The 20,398-nt window shown below is 42.7% G+C and overlaps 1 protein-coding gene across 8 annotated transcripts in view; it reads left to right on the top strand.

Annotated features, from left to right (window-relative positions):
• MARK3 (microtubule affinity regulating kinase 3) overlaps positions 1-20,398 on the top strand; it is a 108,725-nt gene that overhangs the window by 75,049 nt on the left and 13,278 nt on the right. For all 8 annotated transcript variants that reach the window (XM_037901010.2, XM_037901013.2, XM_037901011.2 and 5 more), the window contains 3 exons: positions 3,928-4,145; positions 11,786-11,889; positions 19,106-19,363. In XM_037901010.2, coding sequence (XP_037756938.1) covers positions 3,928-4,145; positions 11,786-11,889; positions 19,106-19,363 — 580 coding nt within the window. The remainder of the gene's footprint in view (positions 1-3,927; positions 4,146-11,785; positions 11,890-19,105; positions 19,364-20,398) is intronic.

The following is a 20,398-nucleotide window of genomic DNA, read 5'->3' on the forward strand; positions in this document are numbered from 1 at the left end:
CTGCAACAGCCCCACAGGTTCAGGAGCCAACCTCAATCAGAGCCCTTCTTGGGGCTATAAGCACTGGCAAGGTCATAGGCCGGCCACCTTAGCTCACTCGAGCTCTACCCATAACCAACTGGGTAACAAGCAGGCATTTTGAGGGTGCGCTCGAGCCTGTGTCGTGCGCCTTCCAGCCTGTGTCCTGGATCCAGCACCCCAGTCATTTCCCAACCATTTGTCCCCCTTCCTCCCTACCTGGACCTCTCTAACATCGGACCAGTGGGTCCTCAGCACGGTAGCAGGGAGATATACCCTCCAGTTTATTTCTATCCCCCCTTTCTCACCCTCCCTCCTCGTCCCTCTTCAGGAATCCTTCTCATGAATATCTGCTCAATCAGGAGGTGCAAGGCTTTCTGTGGTTGGGAGCCGTGGAGGAACTCCCTCTGCATTTGCGGGGGAAAGGGTTTTACTCCCACTATTTCTTTACACCAAAAGCCGAGGGAGGGGGTGTCTAAGCCCCATCCTCGACCTGCAGAGTCTCAGCAAGCATCTCAAGAATTTGAAGTTCCTCATGGTCTCCTTGGCCTCCATCATTCCTTCCCTGGATCCGGGAGACTGGTACGCCACCCTTGACCTGAGAGATGCTTACTTTCCCATATCGATATTTCACGGACACAGATGGATCCTACGTTTCATAGTTGAGACTGCCCACTAGCAATTCGCAGTGCTCCCTTTTGGCCTAGCAATGGCACCAAGGGTGTTTATGAAGTGCATGTCGGTGGTGGAGGCCTGTCTCGGAGGTCAGGGTATCCAGATCTGCCCTTACCTCGATGACTGGCTCATCAAGGGCCAGTTCAGGTCCAGCACAGCGTTGAGACATTGCGAGCCACTTGTCAAGCTCTGGGCCTGGTGATAAACTATCTGTTGGACCGGGATCAGCACTGATTTTTGTTCGTTTATCAGAGAGGTACTCTACTCTGCCCGAGCGAGAGCATTCCTGCCAGAGGCCAGGTTCAGGACAATGTCAGATCTGATTGTCAGCGTCACTATCCATCTGCTCACCACTGCCTGGGTCTGGCTCAGACTATTGGGGCACATGGCAGCATGCACGTACGTTGTCCGAAATGTGAGACTCAAGCTGCGTCCCCTCCAGATGTGGCTGGCGTCCGTCTACTCCCTGATCAGGCATCACCTGGACACGGTCATGACGATCCTGCCATGGGTACTTACCTCCCTGCAGTGGTGGTCCAACCCAATTCTGGTGTTGGAAGGGGTGCCGTTCGCGAGCCTGCAGCCGACCCACAGTCTTCCTGATTTCAGATGTGTCCAACCTAGATTAGGGTGCACATCTCAGTACACTACAGACTCAGGGGTTATGGTCTCGAGAGGCGCTCGTATTACATATAAACGTCAAGGAGCTCGGACCCATCCATCTGGTTTGTGGTGTCTCTCACCAGCTCACAACTTGGATACTGGGTGACTGAATCCAGAGGAACAGGCAAGTTTTCTTGGAGAGCAGAAAGCCCTCCACCAGAGCAGCTTACCTGGCAAAGTGGAAACGTTTCTCCTGCTGTGCGTCAGAGCAAAATATCTCCCCGACCCAGTCATCTCTGCAGTCCATCCTGAATTATCTGCTTCACTTAAAGCACCAAGGCCTCGCCTTCTCTTTGATCAAGGTGCACCTGGCAGCCATATTTGCCTTCCACCTCGCATCCCGGGTAGTTTGGTGTTCTTGCATGAGACGTTGATCAGGTTCCTGAAAGGACTTGAAAGACTCTTTCCGCCAATCCGGGAGCCGGTATCCCAATGGGACCTCAACCTGGTCCTCTCCAGGCTCACGGGTCTGCCCTTTGAGCCTATGACTTCTTGTTCCCTTTCCCACTTGTCTTGGAAGGTTGCACTCCTTGTAGCTATTACCTTGTCGAGCTGTGTCTCCAAGATTAAAGCCCTCACTTTGGAGCGCCCGTACATGTTATTCTACAAGGACAAGATCCAGCTGGGGCCCCATCCTGCATTCCTGCCAAAGGTGGTGTCACACTTTCTTGTCAACCAGGATATCTTCCTCACGGCGTTCTGTCCAAAGCCTCAAACAACCAATGAGGAGAGGCAGCTGCACACTCTAGCTGTCAGGCATGCCCTGGCTTTCTACCTGGAACGCCGCAAGCCCTTCCTCAGATCGACCCAGCTCTTCATCGTGAGAGCTGACAGGATGAAGGGTCTTCCGGTGTCCTCTAAGAGGATTTCCAATTGGATCACCGCCTGCATTCGTACTTGTTACAAGTTGGCGTAGGCTGTGCCTTCACCAGTAGTGATGGCCCACTCAACTGGGGCTCAGGTGTCTTCGGCTGCCTCCCTGGCACATGTCCCTACCCAGGACCTCTGCAGGGCCGCGACGTGGTCTTCAGTACACACGTTCACGATGCATTACGCCATCACCCAGCAAGCCAGAGATGATTCATGCTGGATTTGGCAGTGCTGTGTTGCAATCAACACATCCATGAACTTCTGCCTGCCTCCAGTGGTACTGCTTGGGAATCATCTACAATGGAATGGACATGAGCAAGCACTTGAAGATAAAACGGTTACCTTTCATAACTGTTGTTCTTTGAGATATGTTGCTTATGTCCATTCCATGACGCACCCTCTTTCCCCTCTGCCGGATTTCTGTCACGAAGGAACTAAGGGAGTGGGGGAAGCCAGCGGTACCCCTTATACCGGTGCATATGTGCACCGCTCCAGAGGGCTTCAGAGCCAGTCCCCTATGGATACCACTGAGGGAAAGACTTCCTGCACCGGTGCATGTGGCGAGCGTGCACACCTACAATGGAATGGACATGAGTAAGGCTAAGATTGTCGCAGAAGTCACTGAATCCATGACTTTCAGTGACCTCTGTGACATTGGGGGGCCCTGCAACTGACTGGCCAGTGGTGGCAGGGCAATCCCAAACTGCACAGCCACTGCTGCTGGCAGCCAGGGGCCCCCTGCTGCTGGCAGCGGCAGAGGGACCCCGGAGCTGCTCAACAGCTATGGGCCACCCCCCCACTCCTCTGCCCCCACCCCCCCCACCCCCCCGCAGCTGCCCAGCCACCTCCGCTGGCAGGGGAACATTGGGAATCATTAAGAAAGGGACAGATAATAAGACAGAAGATATCATATTGCCTTTATATAAATCCATGGTATTCCCACATCTTGAATACTGCGTGCAGATGTGGTCTCCCCATCTCAAAAAAGATATATTGGAATTGGAAAAGATTCAGAAAAGGGCAACAAAAAATAATTAGGTATGGAATGGCTTCCGTATGAGGGGAGATTAATAAGAGTGGGACTTTTCAGCTTGGAAAAGAGACTAAGGGGGGATATGATCGAGGTCTATAAAATCCTGACTGGTGTGGAGAAAGTAAATAAATGTTGTTTACTCCTTCTCATAACACAAGAACTAGAGGTCACCAAATAAAATTAATAGGCAGCAGGTTTAAAACCGACAAAAGGAAGTATTTCTTCACACAACACACAGTCAACCTGTGGAACTCTTTGCCAGAGGATGTTGTGGAGGCCAAGACTATAACAGGGTTCAAAAAGAACTAGATAAATTCATGGAGGATAGGTCCATCAGTGGCTATTAGCCCGATGGGCAGGGATGGTGTCCCTATCTTCTGTTTGCTGGAGGCTGACAATGGGCAAGAGGGAATGGATCACTTGATTACCTGTTCTGTTCATTCCCTCTAGGCACCAGGCATTGACCACTGTCAGAAGACATGATACCAGGCTAGATGGACCTTTAGTCTGACCCAGTATGGCCCTTCTTATGTTCTTATGATCCTCTGACCTTTGTTTCATTTATTTTGACTTTTAAGATATGTGCATATAAATGTATTTGCATAATGAATAACAAACTTGATAACCTCCACATTTGGGAAAAAAAAAAGTTTTGTTTTGTTTTTTAGCTGGACCATCTATCCCTCCAGTAGTGGCGTATCCAAAAAGAAGCCAGACTAGCACTACAGACAGTGACCTGAAAGAAGATGGAATTCAGACACGGAAATCTAGCAGTAGTGCTGCTGGGGGAAGAGGAATTGCTCCAGCTAGCCCTATGCTTGGAAATGCTAACAATCCAAATAAGGCTGATATTCCTGAACGTAAGAAAAGTTCTGCTGTCCCCAGTGTAAGTGGAAGCATTTATTCTTTAAAGCATATGAACATGAAACACTTTAAAAGTAGGAGGATGTCACTCAACCCAATGGCCTGTCGTTGGTTTTTGCTTTATTTGATTTTTTTAATGCTTTTATCTTCAACTCACTTCATTCCCCAGGAGCAAATGTAAGTATCGCATGTACTTATTTGTATACTGTTTGCTTCAGTCACCTGCCCAGGAACTTAGTTCTTTTGCCTATTGCCATTTTTGAAATAGTTCATTAGGGTAGGAACCAGAGGTACATTTTAAATAAATCCAAGGCAAGAAAAGGAACTAAGAGGCTATCCTATGGAGCAGATAGTATGGATCATGGATGATCTCTGAAATCCCACCCACTCTTTTGGATTTCCTCCTCCCAGAAAAGAGATCCCGGCCACAACTTTTATATTCCATATCCTTTTGGATACATTGATAAAAAGGGTCACCTGTACTTGGCACTAGGCATTCCTTAACACATTTTAAAAATGCAATAATACAGATTACTCCATGGACTCCTGCCCTCTGCCCAGTAATTAACATATTACCAAACAGCTGTAGCTTTAAAAATTTCCCCTGCCCCCAATAAATAAATAAATACTTATTTGAACTTAGTTTTTGCTTAAATACAGTGCTCAGCTTTGGGACTTGAGTTCTCTTAAAATGATCCTCTGATCTTTCTGCTGCAGTGCTTTGAGCGGATTAGTTTCAGTGAAACTCTCCCACAGTAACTTCCAGATCCTTCAGCTGGTAAGTTACTAGGGAGCTGAGGTTATTCCTCCCTTCAGCACCTATTATCTACCTTAGCTCAGTTCCCAGTCCAGCTTGTCTCCATTCAACTGAACATTTTGCTTGATTGCCAACTTTATAACTAAGGTTGGAAAACAGTTTTCATAGTAAGTCTGTTTCCACAAACTCAGAATTTCTGGAACATTCAGCTTCTGCACAGAAATCTTCCTTGCATTGTGAATTTTTTAAAGTATCAACAAAATCTCTTCAGCCATTATCCAGCTTGGGATGGTATGTTTCTTTAAAGATGCCATCCTGGGCATTGCAGGATCATTGCATGGCAATCCTATTGCACTTGGATTCCATGGTCGCAATATAAAAAGTGGCAGAATTTCCCTAGTGCAAACCTTTTTAGTCCTCTGAGGCCAAAAAGAAGCTCTGCAAAAGGCCTTCAGCCTCTCTTATTAGTTGTGTACCAGCAGCAGCACTGCTTCGGTTCCTGGAACCTTCCAGCCAAGTCATTCTCAGCTACAGTCTGGCAATGAACTCCTCCTGAAAGAAGGATCCCCTCCCCTTGCCTTCTGTTCAGCTGTGGTTCATACATCTGCTCTGACAGTGCTATGTGTATTCTTTTCTGACCTTCTCTCCACCCCCACCCCTCCTTCTTCTGATCAGTGTTAAACTTCCTGTTAATTGTTTGTCTCTGTTGGTGTTCTGGGTTACCTGGTCCCAGAGTGCTAGAGCCTTTAAATTGGTTTTGTCCTACCACTGGCCTTCACTCCAGTAATCTTTTTTTTGTTTGGCAGCAGTATGTTTTTGCTCCACACTCAGTATTATTGGTCTTTTTTTCAGCCCTGTTGCATTATAGCCTCAGTGTTTCATTCTTTGGTATTTTGGCTTGCTCTGTTACACCAGCTAGATCCTGACATCAGTGGCTTTATTCCAGTGGTTTCTGGTTTTACATTGTTGTAACTGAAATCAAAAATTGGGCTATAGTGACAGATCCATGGAATACTTGCTTTGTTCATGGTAAAAGGGTCTGACTTGCGCACTGAATCAAACAATGGCACTAATATGATCAGAAACCGGATTATAACACGCAAAAGAATGGAGTCGTAGTTTGATTCTTTTAATATTTAACCATATAAACTTAACAGGTTTTCCAGTGTGAGTTCTTGTCATTTTTAGAGTTCACTGTTATAACTGGTGTGTATGGGAAGCTGTTACTTCCCACACAGTTCAGGAATTGGCTAGAGAATTTAAGGGCTGTGGTAGCTGGCATGCAGCCAGAAGAAAGTGGGTTGTCTTGTGCTGACCTACCATTCTGAGTGCAAAAAATCCTTCAGGTACAGAAGTTCCATCCTGCCTCACTGATTGCATAAAGCCTAAAATTGATAATCCCTTGAGATAACTTCCAAGAAGCAGAATTACTAGTAACTTCTCCTTTCCTTTTTAAAAAAATTTAAAAAGTAACCACTTTTTTTAAAACAAAGCTACTGCAAAATGGCAGAACTTTGAAACTTGGTATGGGAATAGTCCTTGTTGAAGACTAATGTATGATTTTGAAAAAGTCAAACTCTTTTTTAACTGTTAGAACCATTAAACAATTGCATATTAAGCTTGTACAGCAGAATATTTTCTAAGTCTGCAAGTATATACTTCAAGGCAAGTGTTGTGCATGTGTGTGCAGCTGATTAGTGTGTGTGGGTTTAGGAAATGTAGAACTTTTGCTTCTAAAGCTGATTGAGCATGCAGGCTCTTGCAAGTCAGATAACTCTGCAAACCGAACAGCAGTACAGTAAGAATCAGATTAGGTCCATTAGCAAAATACTTCTCAAATTTATTTTGCTTTATAAAGTTGCTGGAAACTAATATGTAGTCTGCTCAATTAAAATCTCAAAAAAAAATAAGGCTTTAGCAGCAACATAATTCTGCCATATTACTCATGCATACTATTCATGGATTGTTTGATATTTCCAAATGTATACCTTATTGCTGTCTCCCAACCTAAAGGGCCTTCAGAATAGTTCAGGATGGCAGTTCAGAGGAAGGCAATTATCGTGGGTGAAAGAGGCTTCGGAACCCTAGCAACAAGAAGAAAGTCAAGGAAAGTGTGGGCCCCTTACTGAATGATGGAGGCAACCTAGTGACAGAGGATATGGAAAAAGCTAATGTACTCAATGCTTTTTTTGCCTCTGTCTTCACGAACAAGGTCAGCTCCCAGACTACTGCACTGGGTAGCACAGCATGGGGAGGAGGTGACCAGCCCTCTGTGGAGAAAGAAGTGGTTCGGGACTATTTAGAAAAGCTGGACGAGCACAAGTCCATGGGGCCGGATGCGCTGCATCCGAGAGTGCTAAAGGAGTCGGCGGATGTGATCGCAGAGCCATTGGCCATTATCTTTGAAAATTCATGGCGATCTGCGGAAGTCCCGGACGACTGGAAAAAGGCTAATGAAGTGCCCATCTCTAAAAAAGGGAAGAAGGAGGATCCTGAGAACTACAGGCCAGTCCGCCTCACCTCAGTCCCTGGAAAAATCATGGAGCAGGTCCTCAAGGAATCAATTCTGAAGCACTTAGAGGAGAGGAAAATGATCAGGAACAGTCAGCATGGATTCACCAAGGGCAAGTCATGCCTGACTAATCTAATTGCCTTCTATGACGAAATAACTGGCTCTGTGGATGAGGGGAAAGCGGTGGACGTGTTGTTCCTTGACTTTAGCAAAGCTTTTGACACTGTCTACCACAGTATTCTTGCCAGCAAGTTATAGTAGTATGGGCTGGATGAATGGACTGTAAGGTGGATAGAAAGTTGGCTAGATTGTCGGGCTCAACGGGTAGTGATCAATGGCTCCATGTCTAGTTGGCAGCCGGTATCAAGTGGAGTGCCCCAAGGGTCGGTCCTCAGGCTGGTTTTGTTCAATATCTTCATAAATGATCTGGAGGATGGTGTGGATTGCACCCTCAGCAAATTTACAGATGACACTAAACTGGGAGGAGAGGTAGGTACGCTGGAGGGTAGGGATAGGATACAGAGGACCCTAGACAAATCAGAGGATTGGGCCAAAAGAAATCTGATGAGATTCAATAAGGACAAGTGCAGAGTCCTGCACTTAGGACGGAAGAACCCAATGCGCCGCTACAGACTAGGGACGGAATGGCTCGGCAGCAGTTCTGCAGAAAAGGACCTAGGGGTTACAGTGGACGAGAAGCTGGATATGAGTCAACAATGTGCCCTTGTTGCCAAGAAGTCCAATGGCATTTTGGGATGTATAAGTAGGGGCATTGCCAGCAGATCGAGGGACGTGATCGTTCCCCTCTATTTGACATTGGTGAGGCCTCATCTGGAGTACTGTGTCCAGTTTTGGGCCCCACACTACAAGAAGGATGTGGAAAAATTAGAAAGAGTCCAGTGGAGGGCAACAAAAATGATTAGGGGACTGGAACACATGACTTATGAGGAGAGGCTGAGGGAACTGGGATTGTTTAGTCTGCAGAAGAGAAGAATGAGGGGGGATTTGATAGCTGCTTTCAACTACCTGAAAGGGGGTTCCAAAGAGGATGGCTCTAGACTGTTCTCAGTGATAGCTGATGACAGAACAAGGAGTAATGGTGTCAAGTTGCAGTGGGGGAGGTTTAGGTTGGATATTAGGAAAAACTTTTTCACTAGGAGGGTGGTGAAACACTGGAATGCGTTATCTAGGGAGGTGGTGGAATCTCCTTCCTTAGATATTTTTAAGGTCAGGCTTGACAAAGCCCTGGCTGGGATGATTTAATTGGGGATCGGTCCTGCTTTGAGCAGGGGGTTGGACTAGATGACCTCCTGAGGTCCCTTCCAACCCTGATATTCTATGATTCTCTTGCAGACTTTCTGCAAATGTGCTATGACATCTTTAGAAGAACCAGCAAGTGACTCCTTGAAAGCCACTCACCTTCTCTCCTTCCTCTGGTTGTGTCTCCTAATGTAGCTGATTGTACATGCAGCTAACTCCTCCAATGCAGCTGCAGCAGCTGCCAGCCCAAGCTTCTCTTCGGTATGCTCATGGTGCTCAGCTCAGCCTTTGATGGCATCAGAGGATGCTCCTTATTCCCAGAAATATGTAGCCACCACCTTCAAGTGTAGTCTGCAAAGTCCCACTCATGGGATTCATTCTTGTAGCAGTGCCTGTTAAAGAGCTCACTCACCCCTCCTGCTCCCCCCTGCATTCCTCTGTGTTCTCTGGGTATGCCTATAAAAGGGAATGTGCCCTTTGCCACCGCAACTCCATCCAGCTGCGACAGCAGACAGATGTGAACTTCTGTAGATCCACTGGACCTGAATTTTTTCTCTTGAAGAATAGATTGTCTTAGCTTAGTGTGTGTGTGTTTAGTTTTAAGTTCAGCTTAGGATATGTCTGACTTAACATGCTGCAGCGGCACCACTGTTGTGCTTCGGTGTAGACACTAGGGGCTCCAACAGAGAAAAGCTAGAAAAAAGGGGTGGAGAGGCTCAGCTGATAATCTATCATATAGTGGCTCAAAAAAAATATTTGGGAACAAACGAGTTAATGAATTATTGTGCCAAAAGATGTACATCATACAGCACGCAGGGCAGTGTTGCCAAGTTAACAGTGCTGTTACAACCTTTTGTATTGACTGGACAGTTTAATGCATCGTTAAGGTTGCAAAGTTAAGTTTTCATTTTCATATGCATGTATGTGTAAAATGCATTGGCAGATTCCTGTGGTCTTTATACGGACAAACTCCCACTAAAGTCATTATATGTTATAAGTGAAAGCTCTGTAGAAAGCTTGACCCAAATTCTGTAGCAAGGCCTCTGGTTTCTTAGCAATCCAGGGCAGCAGACTAGAGGTTTTCCGGCAGCTTCAGGTAAATTAAAAATTGTTTCATACTGAATTTAATATGAAAGTGAATAATACAATTAGTTCACAATTTGCTGTTGCTTAATTTGGTGTTAAATTCAACTTTTTACACTTCCCCTCAATTTTTATCTTTCACCACCATGTCATGGATTTTTCTATCTTCAGCTGGCTGTTTTGCCTACAATGTTCAGTAAGTTAATGCAGTGTTAACTTTTAAGCCTAATAATAATAACCATTAACACCCCATTCAAATGAATGGTGACTGTTCATATTTAGAGCTGTTATTTCAGCTATTGGCAGGCTTGAGCACATGACTCTGCATCAGCTTATAACCAGTTCAACTTTTTAAAGTCTGCAGCAAGTGCTAGAAATTTCTTTTAAATGAGACCTTGGATTCAAGTGTACAGTTCTGAAGAAAGATGGATTTTTCGTATATTCTGCAGCTGTGGAATTGTGGGGAATTTGGAACCTGATTATAAACAGATATGTATCAGAACTTTGCCTGAGAGAGGACTGCAGGGAGCTGTCTCATATATATTGAACAACAGGTTTTTTTACTGACCCCCTCTTGGAACCTTTTTCAACTTGAAAAGTTTGTCAGTGGCTACTCTGCCTTTTTTTTCTTAGGCCCATTTTTCCTCAGTATCTTTTTACCTTTTATTCCATGAGAAACTACTGTAGTCATTCGTTTTTATGCAGAACCTTATCTCAAATTCTTTTTTAAAATGCACTGAGTTTCCCTTGTCTATCACAGCAGTAATTCTCTAAAGAACTAGAGCGGATTAGTTAAGCACTGTGTCCTCTTCCTAAATTCTTACTGGCAATCTGTAATTGACACCGGCTTGTCCATGTGTACACTGATAACACCCCTTAAACTGGTTTCCAAGATTTTTCCCAGCAATGGATGTTTAAACTCGGTAACCTCTCTTGTGTCATGCTTTGTCCCTCAGTCCTTTTTAAAAACAAAGCACAGTAATGGATTTATTTTCCAATCCTATGGAATGTATCCAAAATCCAGTGAACTGGAATGAGAAGGGGGGAGTCAGAGATTCACCAGTTTTCTTGCTTGCTTCCTCTAAAACCCATGGATGCATGTTTATCTGGATCTCATGCTTTTTCTACATTAAGTGCATCTAACTCTTTTTTTTAATATATATAATTCTGTTATCTGTGCACTACCTAGCTCCTCAGTCGTTCCTGGAAAATTGACCGCCAAGTTGGGCATATCTCCACCCTCTTCCTCTGCAAAGACAGAGGCAAAGTAATTAATTCTATTTCTTTATCCCCCTCTAAGGTCTCCATTTTCATTTTAAGTGGCCCCGTGGTTCTCTTGTCTTCTGTCTAATGTTTTTGTGTATTTTTATTTTTGAAAAATGTCTTAACTGAGATTTTCTGGAATTTGCTTTTTTTATTTTAATTGTTCATTATTGGTTTCAGAACTTTAGACTCCTTTATGGCATTAGTATTTTTAAGAGCCGTTATTTATTTACTTCCCCACTGTACTTAGCCACATCTGTTTGTTTCTGATAGATCTTCACTTTTCCTGTCAGTTAACTTGTTTGGGGTTTGATTCAGTTTCAGAAAAGTGTTTTAAGAAAAGAAAATAATTTCCACATTCTAAAAGTCATAAAATATCTTTCAAGAATATCTGGTAAAGGAACTACAGATCTAGATTAACTTCCATAAAATTCTCATTTTTATTTACATCAATAGTTGAGGGCATTTGTGATTAAAGTTACGTTTACTCTATTAACTCATGTTGAATAGTCAAAATAAAATGAAATTGTGTTTCAAACAGTTCATTCATCTTAGCACTTTCTTATAAAGACCAGCAGAGTCACCATAACTAAAGGGTATTTCTGTTTATCTTACCTAATTTGGAAACAAATCAATGTGTAATGCTTTTACTATAAGCTGTAGAACAAATTATAGCATAAATTTAAGGAAAATAAGCTCTTCAATCACATATTGTTGATATTGATTTTCCGTGAGTCTTGCACAAACTTTTTGGGTGGATTAACACACATTGTATCTTTAATTGTAGAATAATACTGCACCTGGGGCAATGACACGCCGCAATACATACGTTTGTAGCGAGAGAACCACTGCAGATAGACATTCAGTAATCCAAAATGGCAAGGAGAACAGGTATGAAATTTCTCAAAGAAAAATCTGCTGTACTTGTTTTCTCATGCTTCGAAAAAGTTGTTGTATATGATTCAAAGTGAAGCAATACCACTAAGTGTTACATTTTTCTCTTAAAGGTAAGTATGAATCCACAGCTCATGGATACTTGCAAGTATTTTAAGTTTTTGCGGTATGTAGACCTGCAGTATTCTACTAAGGTTCCCAAAATTTGTAGATACTAACTTATGGACCGTGATCATATGTTCTATGGTTGGATAGCCTATGTGCACAGGTTATAACGTGAATCATTCGGTCATTCTTCTGGATATTTGGACAAGGAATGCTCTGTTTCAGTAAAAGATTTTTGGTTTTAGAAAATTAAAGAAAGGCATCTATTTGTATTAGAGGCCAAATAAAAACCCGCCTGAAAATGGTAGTGTGTGTCTGTCTGTCTGTACATATTCCACTCTATGCTGCGCTCATTATCTTGCCAGTGGAGTGTCATATTTTAGAAAATCGCTGATTTACTCTAGAAAAACTGCCTTCAGACCAGATAAGTGTGGGGCCTGTTACTTATATTGTAGAATTTGCAAGCTCAATTTGCCTCCGTCATATCATGAAACATTAAAATTTAACATAATCCTACCCTGTCAGGGGTAGAAGGAGGCAAAGGAAGAGGAACATATCAGTGTGAGCATCCCCTTCACCCACAGAGGCAGCTTGTCAAGTAGGATATTTGGAGCACATGTGATTTCTTTATTGGCTGGAGTGCAAGTCAAGAACCCAGCCCAGTCCCGCATTACTGTGCTGCCTGGAGCTTTACTGGCTCTAGAAACTGCCAAGCGGGGGGTTAATTTTGTTTTTCTGTCAGGAATTGGGGTGAATTTTAACTACAACCAGTTGAATTTGAAGCCTGCACCAGTTAGTTACAGTTGTATGATTCTGCCCTCCAGGTGGCTACAATCTGTGGCAAGTTATTGAACAAATGGGACTGTAAAGAAGCAACGCTCCTCTCTGAGGACATGTCTACACTACAAACTTAAGTCGACCTTTGTTAGTATCCACAGTAATTACTGCAGTTTTTCATGCCCACACTACCTTCTATCGATGGCGCGCATCTTCACCACGCGCACTTCGTTACATTGACTTAAGAGCAGCAATGTGGGGGCTGAGAGCCTGGGCTCTCAGCTCGGCACACAGCTCCCCATTGGGAGCTCGGCTGCCCCTCTGGGCACCGCCAGGCTCCCAGCTGCCTAGAGCCCAGGAGGCAGCAGGGCTCCTAGCCGAAAGCAAGGAATCTTCCAGCCTTTCTTGTCAATTTTACAGCTCCAGCATGGATCTGTGAGATGGACAAGAATGACAGCCAACAGCCAATGTAAGTAACGCAGTGTCTGCATGGATTCTGTGTCTCCCTAACTACACAGACCTACACTTCTCGTGGAGGTGGTGTTATGTCAGTATAGTAAGGCACTTACGTCGGCGGGAGCAAGGCTGTAGCGTAGACACTGACATAATTAGGTCAATATAAGCTGCCTTATGTTAACCTAACTCTGGCTTGTAGACCAGGCCTGAGTGAGGGTATAGAATTTCATACACAAATACGGGCTGTCTCCCTAAACTAGGTTTCAGAGTAGCAGCTGTGTTAGTCTGTATCCGTAAAAAGGAAAGGAGTACTTGTAGAAATTTGTTAATCTCTAAGGTGCCACAAGTACTTCTTTCCCTAAACTAGGTGACTGTTAAGTTTGAGGGGAGTTACATTATGCAGGAGATTTGAGGTTACCAGTCAAATCAATGGTGGTAATTTTTTTGCTGGATATCTGGGGAAAAAACAAATAGCTCCCTTCTCATCAGTTTCTTTCCATTGATCCCTATTTTGGGATCTTTCTGGCAGAGGAAGGGAACAGGCACTTGCTGTGGTCACTGTGTGGAATTGCCTTCATTTCTCAAAGGGTATGGCTTTGCCTCCTGCTTTCTTCTCCAGCAGCATGTAAAAGAAGAGGGACTGAGTTGGACATGCTGAATGAAGGTTCGGCATCATCTCCACTGGTGTCTGGGATAAGGGACATGACTCTGACCTTTTGTCTCCTCCCACTGGCCTTCAGCAAGCCTGGCAGGAATTAGGGAGAGTTAAAACCTAAGTCTAAATTGACTCTGCACACCTCTCTTTTCCCCCTGCCAGCCTGGCCAGCTGGGCCTGTAATTGACTAGTATGCAAATTACAGCCCTATTAAATAGTGGTGTCTGTCTATCTCTTCCTCCATTGACTAGGCCTTGTTAATATTACTAAGTCTTTGCTTGGGTTAAGGAAAGGGATGGAAAACCTTTTTAATTTAAGATATGTTAATGTGTTTTTCTGGACAAGTTCTTTTTAAACATGATGCTGCATGCAACCAAAATGATGTCCAAAATGTACAGTTCTGAACAGTTGCTGTACCACTTTAGAGATACGCCACCTGGTATCAATCCAAACATATCTTTTCACTCACCTTGCACGCAAACTGCTTGATTATATTCTGCATTTATTAATCTTGATCTTAAAACAGCTTCCTGATATTTCAGTAACTTCAGCATTTTAATAGCTCTGAGGTAAACAATAGTCATTAGAAATATTCATACAATGCATGTGAAAATGTGTCCCTTCGTACCATTGTTTGTTAGAGCTCATTACTTGCTTAGTTAGGTAGTCTGCTCAGTTTCTTTTATAATCCGTCTTTAAATTAGCACTCTGTTTTGCAGCATCTTCTGGTCTATGAGGTCTTAACTTGAAATAAACTTTCAGGCTTAAGAGATTCCAGTGTTATCCTCTTGGTCTTCTGCTAGAAGCAGCTTCATTCTGTATTGCTGAGAAATTGCTCCTTTGTCTTTTCTGGCTTTGACTTTCTCAGTATTAAAACCATGCTTCAGTAGACTTCATTTTGTCCAAAGTCAGTGCTATGTGGTACATAGCAATAAATAAACCTGTGTGTTGGCCCCACGGACCTTCATAGACACGTACTTTATATTCTGTAACTTATCTTCACTTTCAAAAATGCTTAACAGTCCTGCCTTGTGCAGCTGTCAGCAGGGAGGGAAGTTTCTATTCTTGATCAGAGTGTAATGCAAGTAGAAAAACTATTCCAAACTTCAAATTTGTTAGGACATACTTTGTGTCCTCGTTAAGGCATTTATACTGTTGATGTCAGAAATTTCACATTAGCTTTTACCACTTTTTACTTTTGGTTAAAACATGTTGGACTTGCTGTTATGGAGTCTATTCTTTGATATAACAACTTCTTTATTGGGTTCCATAAATAGAGGTACCACGGTAACTAGCAAGATCAATAAGTGTTCATTAAAAATACTAAAGTTTGACAGAATAAAACACAACATTGTTAAGTTTGTCTTTATAACTGGAAATTCCTGGTTGTGATTCAGTGGATTTCACTATTTGTGCATGTAATAGTACATCTTAGATTGGCACAGTCTGAGAATTGCTGTAGAGGGTAATAGAATCAAATCTCAATATACGTGGTAGCTGTAGTTGGACATAAGCTTGACTGATTTAGCATCTTTTAACACAGATTGCAGTAAATGCAGTATTGATTGGATCTAGAATAAATGCTGCTTTTTCAGTTCTTTTAATCTCTCCAATACTCTTATCTCTGAACTCTGTGAAAGATAAAACTCTAGAAAGATCTGTGATGTTTTTCTTAGATGGGATTCTGAGGTAGAAGCTTTGTTTGAATTCAGGGTTTCTTTAGAAATGGGTTTTGTGGCTTTCAAATTGCACTTCTCTGTGATAGGAATTATTGTAAGGGAGAACTGCTTTAAAGAACATTTCAGCTAAGATTTTAGGTTTACTATAATTGAGGATATTGAGAATAGTGACCCACTGAAGACCTGACGAGCTCTTCTAATGTCAGGAGAGAACGTGTGTATATATAAAAGCTTAAATGTGTTTCGTGCCTTTCTTTACAAAACATGTTATCCCACCATATGCTGCATACTCGTGTTTTTTTACACATTGAGTTTTGACACAGGCAGCATATTTTAAGAAAAAATAATCAATTAGTGTAGGGACCAAATATAATGCCTTCCAAAGAGCTACTCTCTTTTTCCCACTCAAAACATCCCAGCTTGCACCACAGTTTGTCACAACTGTGGAAAACTGTTGGAGGTGGCTTATGGGGTTCGTGTGAGTACATTGTTTGCAACACCTTGCCTTTTTTTATAAAGATTTTTATTGTAACAAAGTAGTAGTATATCACAAAAGAAACAGTTGCAAGACCATGTTAGGCGCAAAGTACTTAATCATTGCCATCACCGGTGTGCAGCAAGCTTACAAACCAAAAAAGCAGTCCTAGCAGCAGGATATGACAGCACCAGGAAAATGACTTCCGGCAAAGGTGGGATACAGAAGATTCTGAGGCAGAAAGCTCAAATGTTAAGCATCTGTTTGGAGGTAGGGGACCCAGTTTCTATAAATCTAATAATGCCCTTACAGATAAATAAAATTTAGAACAAATAATCCCCAAAAGGGGAAACAGTCAGTGTATCTTTATAATAAATTATACAAATTAAGTTTTGAACCTCTAGTGATCAGCTGTTTCAGGATTATTTATCTGTTAAAAAGTGTTTATCTACTTGAGATGCTTGCTATTGAGATTAAGACCTCTCATGCAGCTCTGTGTTCATCCTCCCACAATTTCCTAACTCCCTGGTGTTGAAAATTTTAATGAAAGGCAAAATGGGTTGGGCTTCTTATTAAAATAAAACCATTAATAAAAAAGAAGTGATTATAGACAGGTATGCTGATGTATTCATCTGGGAAAAAACAGGAATGATAAAATAACATATCAGATCCATTCAGTGAAAGGCTTTTTAAAAAAAATTACCCAATTTACGTAAGAAAAAGCTCTATTAAAAATGACTGGCATGTTGACTCTGAAACTTTTTTCAAAGCATGCTAAATAATCTCTAAATCTATAGTAGGCAGCTGATAGTCTAACTCAGGGGTTCTCAAACTGGGGGGTCAGGACCCCTCAGGGGGACGTGAGGTTATTGCATGGGGGGGGTCACAAGCTGTCATCCTCCACCCTAAACCCCGCTTTGCCTCCAGCATTTAAAATGGTGTTAAATATTTTAAAAAGTGTTTTTAATTTTTAAGGGAGGTTGCACTCAGAGGCTTGCTATGTGAAAGGGATCACCAGTACAAAAGTTTGAGAACCACTAATGTAACTGAACCAGCATCCTTACAGATCTTCTGAAGTTCTGACTTAACTGAATGACACAGACTCCAGAGCTTGTGCCCCCAATATCTGTAGCCACAAGGGAGTTTCTTAAATATGAACGTATGTAACTTTTTCTTTTGATCACATGGAACAGCAGGTTTGGAACTCCTGTTGTCAGATACTGAGTTTCTTCCCTGAGCCTGAACAATGCTTATATTTTACCACCTAGTTTAAACTATGAGGCACCACATGACATCCATCCATCCTTTTTGCTGAAGAAGATTCAATAGACCTTCCTTCAAAGCATGAATGTTAATCAATGTACTGCTTAATAATCTTCAAGTACAAAGTACTCTCGAACAATCTTGTCCCTTGCTCTTCACAGAGATAATTGAACTGCCATTCCAGCACTCCAACACCCCTAGTCCTTGTAGCAGAGTAGACTCATGAGTAGGATAAACTCATTTTTTATTTTAATTAATTAATTTTTTTTTTTTTTTGCTACTCAGCATAGATATCCTAAGCCTTCAAGTCTGGGTTATGTCCATTAAGTCCTCAAACCATTACAGTTGTTGAGGTTTATTAAAATGAGTGTCCCACTGGGAAGAGCAAATTTTAAAAAAACCTGGACACTTTCAAGCAGCAGCAGAGTACTTGACTGGAATTACTGTTCACTCAGGAGATCATTCCCAATCATTAGACCTGGGGTGTTAAGAATGTTTTTAAAAAAGCATTTTTCATAGGAAAAATAACTGATACAACCTGCACCTTTATTTCAAACAATACTTTGGTGCAGATCACTAAGAATTTCAAGGCCCAAGCTTCTATACATCTAACTAGTCAAGACAGGTGTCCACAAGCTAATGCTGTCAATGCATTTGAATTATCACATTGCAGAAAAGGACAGTTTAAAAAAACAAATAAGTTTTAGTCAGTGTAGAATAGTTAATTGCTCTAGCTCCTATGCAAGTGATGGTAATGCTTATATTCTCTTTGACACCAGACAGATGTTTGTGAGAAGAAGTGTTTTCTTTTCACTATACACAGTAGTTTGCACTTTGTCATTGGTCCATCATGCTGTTCTTTCTGCCTCTGCCTGAACCCAAACCCCCTCGCAGCCTGACAGAAATGTTCGCTTATGCAGCTAGCCCTGCTTCAGTTTGTACCACCTCCTCCTCCAGCATTCGGCTGCGACATCAGAAGTCAATGTCCGTGTCAGCCTCTGTGCACACGAAGATGATGTTACCTCCAATAAACAATGACGCAGATAACTTCAAGCTTATGTAAGAAAAACTGAAATAATTGTGAAACTAAGTTTTACCTGCTTTTTAACTTTGTGCTGTGGAATTTTAGTCTTAGATTTGTTCTAGACTGTATTTTCTGCAAGATGTTTCCTAATTTTTAGTTTTGTTTACATTTATTGTTTTGTGGTGTTTGTGATATCCTACCATAGTGAACATTTAATGCTTTTTTCTTACTACTAAAATAATAAAAAATCCCCCTGTTCTTGAACACTTTGTGGGGGGATTATATTCTAATCTTTTTGTACTGTTAGGAATTTTAATATTTTCAAGTAGATTGCTGTTACAAGATGTTCACAAATTAGCAAGGTTCTCCACAGGCATAGAAAGGAAAAAGCAAGGTTATACATTATCTATTTCCCTCACACACACCTGGAAGGAAGATTGTCCTTCCTTCTTTCATCAGTCTTGTCAGTGAAAATCTGTATGCACAGTTTCCTCTAATTCCCAACTGGCTTGCTCAGTATTACATTTTTCTAAATGCACAGATTTGTGTTTAGACTTTCTTTATTCCTAACTTTTTGTAAAATATTACTTGATTCTGTAATGTGCTGTAGTAACTTTTTGGTTTTTCTGCCATGGCTTACATAAGGATGTCTTTAAGCGTACTGTATTGTAGAATTTAAGGTTGCACATTTGTAGGTATGCATTTGTTCCTGCAAAACTTTGGTGTTTCTGTAAAAGATAATATGAAACTGTGTAATATGTTTTTGTTTCCTTCTCTAGCACTGTTTCTGATCAAAGAACTCCTGTTGCTTCAACTCATAGCATTAGCAGTGCAACTACACCTGATCGCATTCGTTTCCCAAGAGGAACTGCCAGTCGTAGCACTTTCCATGGTCAACTCAGAGAGCGACGTACTGCTACATACAATGGACCACCTGCCTCACCCAGTCTATCCCATGAAGCAACACCACTTTCACAGACTCGGAGCAGGGGCTCCACTAATCTTTTTAGTAAATTAACTTCAAAACTAACAAGAAGGTAAGGCTTGTTTTAAAATAACAGCTGTAATAGTGAGAATTTTTCTTCGCTTAAGTACTTCCCATTCTCCAAATACTTTTTTGCTGCAGTTCAGTTCTATTCATATTCATTGAACAATGTGTTTGAGCTATTTCTGTGATTTGAAATGCTAGATGTATTAGTTTTTGAATTTTTTTGAGTTCTTTAGATCTTTGAAAGCCATTGTTCTTATAGTTTATAATTATAGTCAAATTGATTTCTATAGGGTTACATGGGTTATAAGTTGGCAGAATTTGGCCTATCATACTTCCTGCTAGGAAACATAATCAACATGTCTCACCTTGATCTGTAACATACTTGGGCTTTTATCCTGCAGAGATTTACTCACATGGGTTAACTTGACTGTTCATTGCAATGGTGTGGTCTGTCACTAGGACTGATTTCTGTCTGGAGTTTAATGACAGATGGGGCTAAGGAGCTATAAAGCTAGACTTGTCAACTTTCTAGTCACACAAAACCAAACACCCTAGACCTGCACCTTCCCTGAGGTCCCAGCCCTGCCCACTACATTCCCCCTCCCTCAGTGGCTTGCTGTCCCCCACCTCACTCACTTTCAGTGGGATGGGGCAGGGGGTTGGAGAGCGGGAGGACTCTGGGAAGGGGACAGAAATGAGAGGTTCAGGGTGTAGGAGGGGGCTTCAGGCTTGGCAGGGAGTTGGGGTGTGGGAGGGGGTGAGGGCTCCGGCTGGGGGTGTGGGCTCTGGGGTCGGGCCTGGGATGAGGGGCTCAGGGTGGGGGAGGGGGCTCTGGGTTGGGGCAGGGGGTTGGAGTGCAGGGGGGTGAGGGTTCTGGGCTGGGGGTGCAAGCTCTGGGGTGGGGCCGGGAATGAGTAGTTTGGGGCTCGGGGTTGGGGCATGGCTTTACCTCGAGCAGCTCCCGGTCAGTGGTGCAGCGGGGGGGCTAAGGCAGGCTCCAGAAGCAGCCAGCAGGCCTGGCTCCTAGGCAGGGCGCCAGGAGGCTCCATGCGCCAGTCTCACCTGCAGGCACCGTCCCGCC

This window comes from Chelonia mydas, chromosome 6 (assembly GCF_015237465.2).
Source record: "Chelonia mydas isolate rCheMyd1 chromosome 6, rCheMyd1.pri.v2, whole genome shotgun sequence".
Taxonomy (NCBI): domain Eukaryota; kingdom Metazoa; phylum Chordata; order Testudines; family Cheloniidae; genus Chelonia; species Chelonia mydas.